General features: G+C 51.8%; 1 protein-coding gene across 1 annotated transcript; it reads right to left on the minus strand.

Moving 5' to 3' along the window:
• Positions 1-452: 452 nt before the first annotated feature.
• Positions 453-7,640, minus strand: LOC122369203. The gene is made up of 6 exons (XM_043343739.1): positions 5,933-7,640; positions 5,096-5,251; positions 3,840-3,898; positions 3,335-3,485; positions 3,014-3,208; positions 453-472 (listed from the first exon to the last, which is right to left on the minus strand). The coding sequence occupies exons 1-6, from the start codon at positions 7,149-7,151 to the stop codon at positions 453-455; spliced, it is 1,800 nt and encodes a 599-aa protein (XP_043199674.1). The 5' UTR covers positions 7,152-7,640.
• Positions 7,641-8,842: the final 1,202 nt, after the last annotated feature.

Below are 8,842 nucleotides of genomic sequence, written 5' to 3' on the forward strand. Positions count from 1 at the left end.
CGCGCTACTGGGAAGGCGCCGCCATTACGGATCTTACCCTCACGCCGCACTGCACTGATGAAACGCTGTTGATGTTTAGGCGGTGTAAATATGGTGCCTGCAGACTGCTGTTGGCAGGGGGAGTCCGGCGGCTTATTAACGTTCTAACACAATCCATCTTGAATTGAAGTTCAGGAAGTTACAAATGACAGGGCGGTTTTCTCATAAAAGCTTCAGCTCTTTTTTATCCAGTGTTTACTTACAAACTTGAGCCTTTTGAGAGGTATGCTGATTTAAAAGCAAATACATACTTTTACAAGTTAAACTCCACAGTTTGAGGTTGCAGCAGTCATAGAGATCTTATATTCATGTATATAAGATCTCTGCTGTATATAAGATCTCTATGGCAGCAGTCCCCACACATGCCTTTAACCATATCCTTTGACCTTTTTGCCTACCTTTACCGTCTGTGCTTACATCCGGATCACAGCTGCTGAGGAGTCACGTCGACGTCCGAGGTCTGTGAACTACAGAGCGTACCGCTGCTGCGCTTCCTGGAAACATGGAGCCTTGTTTGTTTCGGTCTTTGTTGCTTTCTCTTAAAAGGCCGGTCGACCCTTGTAAAGGCTGTTCAGTGCTCATAGAACGTCTCTGTAGGGCTGCCTGCTGGCTTATCAATTGTGTCGGCGCTGATACGCCATTGATAAAGTCTCCAGGAATATGCGCACGAGTAACACTGGCTGAGGTCCATGTGTCATGCCTTGCTTATCATTGGCTGCGCTGAGCGTAACGCTCATCCAGAAGTGTGACAAAGTTCGCATTCAGTTCAGTGGGTTGGGTGTTCCATACAATAGATATAATTTGTCAACGAAACGACCGGCTCAGCTTGCTTCACCACGTGTGCTTATATTTTCTGCGACCATCACCGGCGCACAACCACCGCACTTCAACTTCACACATAATTTCGGCTTCCAGAGTGTATTGGGTTTGACGTCCAATACAGATAACGACGAACGGTAGGTGCGTTATTGCTTGCAGCTCGTCCCGAGGGACCGACGAAAACCAACGACGAAAAAAATGCCCGACACCAAGGCCTCGACCCACTCAATATACTCTGGCCTCGACACTGTCGTGACCTTGGTCGTGACCGGCGACCGCACCGCCCCACGACACGAACTCGAATGAATGCTAATTCAATGCCTGCCGCTAGATGTCTCCCAAGCTAATTCAATGCCTGCCGCTAGATGTCGTCTACATTATTTACAACATCCTCCCAGCCTTTGAAGTCAACAGAACTTCAAACACAAGGTCACTGCCGCTATAAGGTTGTGTTAACGTACACTATAATATATGGATATCGACCGCGAACTAACTAACATGATAGGTACACAGATGGTTCAGGTCTAAACGCCAAGTAACTCGGCTACAGGCGGCTAATACGTGAAATTGTACGCTAGTGACACTCTACCTCCAAGAGCGACAATGTATCTCAAACGCTAACCTTCAACGAAACACGTCTTAAGTGCCATTCAGCACGAGTTCTCGCAGGCGAGGCAGACAACTTAACACAATACGCAAGTCCAACTAGAGTACCTGCTTAGCCTGTGGGCGCTACATTTGACCCGAACGAGTACTAATCTCAAGCAAACCAAATTTGGTTCTACACTCACGGACTTTACTCCAAGCCCGATATAAACAAAGGAACCACCACAGTCACAGGCGACACCGGACCAAACACAGAATGGACACATATACGTCACCACCGCTAGTAAATGCTGAAGACAGTGATCGGTCCCGCCCTGCTGCCAGTATCACTGCACCTCCAAATCGTGCAGGCGTTGGATAGGACGAGTTTTCAGCCCTGACGAGGTCCGCACCTCGACTGATCTCACTCGCCCGTCCCTCCCCATGTGAAGCTTCGTCACTACTCCGTGAACCCACCTCATCCTGGGCACCTTGTCTTCCCGAAGCAGGACAAGCGATCCGACTGCTAACCTGCCCCGAGTCCGGAACTTACCGACAACTGGCGGCAGTGAGCGGAGATATTCTGACGACCAGACCGACCAGAACTTGTTGAGCCGCTTCTCACGCACACGAGCTCTCTCTGATAGCTCTCTGGGATTCACAGAACCCGGGTCTTCCAACACCCGTGCGGGAAAACCCGTCCCTCTGCCAGTCAGGAAGTGAGAGGGCGTCAGGGGTGGTGCTGCTTCGAGCCCGTCACCGACGAAGGTTAAAGGGCGAGAGTTTATGCAGCACTCTATCTCGAAAAGGACTGTTTCAAGCTCTGTCCGTGAGAGACACCGTGTCCCAAGTGTCTTACGGAGTCCTGACTTCACGGATCGCACGAGGCGTTCCCACCACCCGCCCCACCACGGCGAGTGAGGTGTGATAAATCTCCACTCCGGAGCCAGGTGTCCAAAGAAACGCTGCAGCTGTGCGTCAGCCCCCTTGAAAGTCGGCGCGTTGTCCGAGTAAACGACTCTGGGAACACCGCGCCTCGCCGAGAATCGTCTCAGCGCCATCATAAACTCTACCAATGACAAAGCCTCAGTCATTTCAAGGTGTACCGCGCGTGTGACGGCACACGTAAACAAACACACATAAAACTTTTTGCGCGGGAAATCGACACTGAAAATCGGCCCAGCGAAATCCACCCCAGTAACTGTGAATGGCGGCGACTCGGTCACTCTACAGTCCGGCAAGGGAGCCGCCTCCTCATTACACGGCTGCGAGTCGTGCCGCTGGCACGACACACAGCCACGTTTCACACGTTTTGCGAGGCAGCGCAGACCCAATATAAAATAGGCCCCTCTGAGCGTGGCTACCATCGTGTTCACACCAGCATGACTCAGTAGGAGGTGTTGTTCTCTGACCAAAAGCTCGGACAAGTGGCCTCTGGGTAACAACACTGGGTACTTCTCCTCGTACTGTAGGTCAGACATTTGTAGCCTACTGCCCATTCTCAGCAGACCATCGTCACCCACGAAGGGGGCCAATCGGAAAATGCTGGAGCCCTTTGACACTTTCTTACCCGTCTCCAGAGCGGTCCACTCCTCGTGAAACTCGCTCCGCTGCTCCTGACGCAGCAGCTCGCGCTTGGCGTCAGCCAACTCGATGGAGGACAACTCATGACGCCTGGACCTCTGCTGAGGGCAGCGACAGTTTTCAATGAAGCGACGCACCCATGCTACGACTCGCACCGCCTTTGAAAACTTTCCCCAGCGCTCTACCGGAAAGACGCGCTCAGGTTGAGTCACAAACAAACTAACATTGCTGATTTCCTCAGACTCTTTCAACATTTCTCCCCTGACAAAATCAGATGAAACGAGAGCTCTGTCCGGCGAAGATTCACCGGAGGGCAGCAGCGCCTCGCCGACACAGCGCGCGCCTCCCGCGCCGCCGGCGCTGTCACACGCCGCGGTCTCCCGAGGAGACTCGGCCGGACCCGGAGCCGATACCAGAACGGCCTCGTCGACCGGAGTCTCGCTCACCTTCGACTCGATCTGTCGTGGGGGGTGACCCGCGGTCTCCGACAGCCAGGTAGGCCCCACCAGCCACACATCAGACGCTAGCAGCTGCTCCGCCGATACGCCTCGAGTCGTCAGGTCTGACGGATTGTCCTCCCCTGGCACGAACTCCCAGTCAGCAGGGCTGGTCAAACTGTGAATCTCGATCACTCGGTTACGCACGAACTGCTTCCATCTTTGGGGATCACCTCGTATCCACCCAAGGGCGACCATGGAATCAGTCCAGCACTTACAAACTGTGCTGTCTGGCAGACACAGAGCGCGGCGGACATGAGTCACCAGTCGAGCGGCGAGAAGGCTGCCTAACAGCTCTAATCTCGGCAGACTCACTGTCTTCACCGGCGCCACTCTGCCCTTCGCCATCACCAGTGTGACACTGTGCGAGCCATCTGACAGCGGGGAACGGAGGTACACTGTAGCACCGTACCCACTCGGGGAGGCGTCGCCGAAAGCATGTAGCTCCGCCCCCGCCTCTGCGCCACTCCAGCCCTCGACTGAGTAGGAGCGAGGGACTTTGAACTGCTTTAGCGTCTCCAGACCATCTAACCATCTGGTGAAGACTGAGTGACTTTCAGCGGGCAACAACTCATCCCACTGCAGCCCCTGCTGCCACAATGTTTGGAATAGGCACTTAGCCACCATGGTGAATGGAGTTAGAAACCCCAGAGGGTCGAAAAGTCTGGCCATAAAGCTCAATACTACACGTTTGGTCGGCACGACATCGTCAGGAATCGAAACACCTTCGAACATGAACACGTCCTCCTTCGGAATCCAACTTAGCCCCAGCACTTTGATGCTCTGGCCTTCCCCACCAGACACAGCATTGTCGAACAGCAGAGTGCTGTTTGACCTGCATTTGGCCAGACACATGCCAGCATCAGCCACGACAGACTGAGCCTCCGAAAGGAGACTACGGGCTTCCTCCTCAGAGTCCGCCCCTGACAGAAAGTCATCGACATAGAAGTTAGACTGCATCTCGGTCACCGCACGTGACGCGTCATACCTGGCGAGGTGATGACGGAGGGTCGCGTTCAGAAGAAAGGGACTGCTGCACGTCCCGAAGCTGACCCTGGTCACTCTCATCACCCGTTCTCTGCCGCCGCAGAGCCAGATGAAGCGATGCACGTCTCGATCTTCTCTCCGAAGTCCAATCTGGAGAAAGGCTTTGACGATATCCGCTGTCACGGCATAACGCCAGCGCCGAAACCTTAGTAGGACATCGACCAGGTTAGGCATCAAACAGGGACCCACCTCCAAGCAGTCATTTAGACTGACACCGTTCGGACCACACGCGGAAGCATCAAACACGGGGCGGACCTTCGTGGTTTCACTGCTCTCCTTCACCACCGGATGGTGAGGGAGATAGAATGTGGGGTGAGAGACCACAATCTCCTCACTCGGGACCTCCTCGATCATCCCCGACTCCTCCAATTCACTCAGCACAGCATCATATTTAGAGCGAAGGTCGGGATCTCTATCAAGTTTTCGAGTCAAACTCCTGAGGCGGCACCTCGCGACCGGAAGGTTACTCTGAAGCTCAGGGGCATGGTCACCCTGCTTCCAAGGCAGTGCGACCTCATACCTGCCATCGCTGAAGCTGACTGAGGACTCGAAATCCTCCAACACCTTCGAACTGGCCGGCTCCTCATCAGAACGGATGCCGACGCCTTCCAGACTCCATAGGTTACGGACGGCGTCCTCGTGCAGATCACCAAGAGTCAGCAACTGGCACGATGTACTGCCTGCAGCACAGAGTCCAGAGGAGGTCACGCCAGACACGATCCAACCCAGTGAGGTCTCCTGGGCTACTAGTGACCCTTCTGAACATCGAATGAAGCCCTGCTGTACAAGACTCCAGTACACGTCAAGACCGACCAATATATCCACAGACATCTCGCGGTTCTCACTATAGCTGTCAGCCAACTCAACCCCTACGAAAGAGGCGAGGGCTGTCCGAGGGACTCTGGGTCGCTGCAGGGGGGAACAGATCACTGGTACTTCCACAGCAGTCAACAAACACTCCACAGGTTTGGACAAGTTGGCTCCACTCACACGGAGCCCCCTCACAGCCCTCTCACAAGTGGATTTTCCCCCACCAAAGGCTGCATACGAGACAGACTCAGAGCCGAGCCATGTAGCGCCCACCTTTTTCACCAACTCTTCCGACACATAAGTTCTGTCCGACCCTGTGTCGAACAACAAAGTCGCTAGGACTGAGCCATGCGCTCCATGTACCAACACTCGAGCAGTGGGGAGCACAACACATTGATCATCACCACTGTTACACGACAGAGACACACGAGTCTCTGAAACCTTAGGACTAGTAGAGCTTGACACACCAGGGGGCTCTGCTACCCTCCCCTGACTAGTCTTCCCCTTCGAAAAACAACACAGCTTGTGGTGGCCACCGCCACACAGCTCACACTTTGACTGGCACTCCCTCGCCCGGTGTGACTCGGACAAGCAGCGAAAACATGCCCCAGACTGCTTAATCAAGTCATGTCTCTGCGAAACTGAGAGCTTGAGGAGCTCATGACACTCCACTGACCTGTGTGCCTTTCCACAAAATATACATACCCCTGATGATGCAGTCAGAGCGGCTCCAGATGGAGTCCGCGCCTGTCTCACACAGTCCCTGAGAGGCTGGTTCCTCCCAGCCGGTCGAACATCCTTGTGAGGCTGGCTCCTGCCAGCTGCTCGGACGTCCCGGGCCGGCTGAGTTGTCCCCAGCAGCTTGGTGAATGCTCCGGACCTTTCCCTCCTCTCAACTTCTGCTGCCAGGAAGTCCATCAGTGCATTGAGGTCCGCTTCTTTGCCTGGGCCAAGACGGGCCCACTCCATCCTCAGGTCAGGGTTCAGTTTACTGAGGATCATAGGAACCAAGAAAATGCCGTACTTATCACCAGTGACCTCAAGGGCTGACAGGCTACGCACATGGATCAGGACATTGTCAATGAGGGAGCGAAGGGACTGGGATGTTGAAGACAGAGGACCAGTAATAGCTAGGAGCTGCTGAACATGATTGAAGATTATCACTTCAGGCTTCCCAAACCTCTTTGACAATAAATCGCATGCTACTTGATAGTTCGCTGATGTGAGCGACAGACCAGCAACACATCTTGCCGCCTCACCTTGCAAGCATGACTGTAGGTACTCAAACTTGACCACGTCTGGCAACTCTCGTTCACCAACAGCTGCACCGAATCTCTCCCAGAAGGGAATCCATTTAAGTACATCCCCATCAAAGCTAGGGAGATCTAGTCTCGGGAGCTGAGGGCTCAAAGCTGACACAGATGCTGAGCTTACAGCTTCAGGCACGTTACCTTGTCTGCCATCAGAGACAGCAGCAGCTACCATCTTGTCAGCTCTTTCAATGGCTTCTGTCACTTCATCTCTGAACAATCCAGCCTTGATTATATCTTCCAGCATGTCATCTTCAGATTCGAACAGAACTTCCAACTCCAACTGGATGCTGTCCAGTTCCTCCAATCTGCTCTTAAGTTCACTGCGAACAGTCTGTATCCTTGTAACATCAACATCCTGTTCACAGTCATCCAGAACCTTAGAGAGCTTGTTCTTTGTTCGGCTTACCCAGGCCTTGGCAGCTACTCGTCTCTTCTTCGCTTTCTCAAGATCTGCCATATCTCAAGACAACTGAAAACAAATTGAAATGCACACTCGAATAGCACACTGAGTAAATCAATCCCGGTCTTGTCCCGGGTTTCGGCACCAATGTCAACGAAACGACCGGCTCAGCTTGCTTCACCACGTGTGCTTATATTTTCTGCGACCATCACCGGCGCACAACCACCGCACTTCAACTTCACACATAATTTCGGCTTCCAGAGTGTATTGGGTTTGACGTCCAATACAGATAACGACGAACGGTAGGTGCGTTATTGCTTGCAGCTCGTCCCGAGGGACCGACGAAAACCAACGACGAAAAAAATGCCCGACACCAAGGCCTCGACCCACTCAATATACTCTGGCCTCGACACTGTCGTGACCTTGGTCGTGACCGGCGACCGCACCGCCCCACGACACGAACTCGAATGAATGCTAATTCAATGCCTGCCGCTAGATGTCTCCCAAGCTAATTCAATGCCTGCCGCTAGATGTCGTCTACATTATTTACAACATAATTCATTCGTTATCCCGCGGATGACTGGGGGGGGGGGGGGGCTCTACAGAGCCCCCCTCCCGTTTTTCAGCAATATCTTCTAAACCGTTTGACGGATCAACACGAAACTTGCGGTACCTTCAAAGGCATCAATTTGACACCTTGTGTTAAAATTTCAACTTTCTAGCTACCATAGTTTGACCGGAAATGACGTCAGAGTGACGTCATGTCGGCCGATTTTCATGCAAAATACTGAATTACGGCAAACGCTCTCAAGAGCTCAGTTTTTAAGCTAGCTCCATTTTCTTTGCATGAGTGGACTACAAATACACGTAGCTATCAAACTGCTATCTCGGATTTTCGATATTTTGAAAATTTTGAAAAATATGTATTTACAATTAAAAAGATATATTTTTATTTTTTTCAAAAAGTTTTTGATTTTTTGCAAAAACCGGAATAAATGTGATAGAACACACACTGATAAACTACATTTTCAAGTTGTAGCCCAATATCTTCAAAAATAGCCAAGTTATTCGCATTATTGTCAAAATTTTACAATTTTATGTTTTTTTCAAATCCATTTTTCAGTACGTTTTTGACGTCGTACAGCAAATGAATGGCACCATCGTGTTGCTGAGCTGAAACTGCATCCGATAGGCACCTTTTTTGTTGAAAAATTTCATTTTCAAAATTTGACCTTTTCTGACCTGAAAGTGACCTGACCTCCGGTAAATTCAGCTGACAATGACCTCAAATGATACAGACGACACTATTTTCGAAATCTTCGAGTAAAATGGACCATAAAACATGCGTCACGTGACCGATACATGATATACAATTTTCGTGACCTAGGATGACCAGGCCTTGACTTTAAAAATTCGAAGTAAAAGTTCGGTACCCTCAGGGTATAATTTTTACTTTGACCTGACCTGTGACGTCATCGGTGACCTCGAGGTCAATGAAAATAGGTTTCCTTCGACAGTTTTTCCAGGGCTATCAGACGCCGTTTGAATTTTGACGATCGGCCCAGTTTTCGGAGATAGGAGGGGGGGGCTCTGGAGAGCCCCCCCCCCCCCCAGTCACTCGCGTTATGGAAAATACCCCAGTCACGCGGGGTTCCGCTGTTCTATCCGAGCTACCGCCTACCGGCGAATAGTATCTTGTGAATAACATCGCATTGCAGACATTCAATCATGTTACTAAGCCCGCTTTC

Source organism: Amphibalanus amphitrite, unplaced genomic scaffold (genome assembly GCF_019059575.1).
Source record: "Amphibalanus amphitrite isolate SeventyFive unplaced genomic scaffold, NRLGWU_Aamphi_draft 001015F_arrow, whole genome shotgun sequence".
Classification (NCBI taxonomy): domain Eukaryota; kingdom Metazoa; phylum Arthropoda; class Thecostraca; order Balanomorpha; family Balanidae; genus Amphibalanus; species Amphibalanus amphitrite.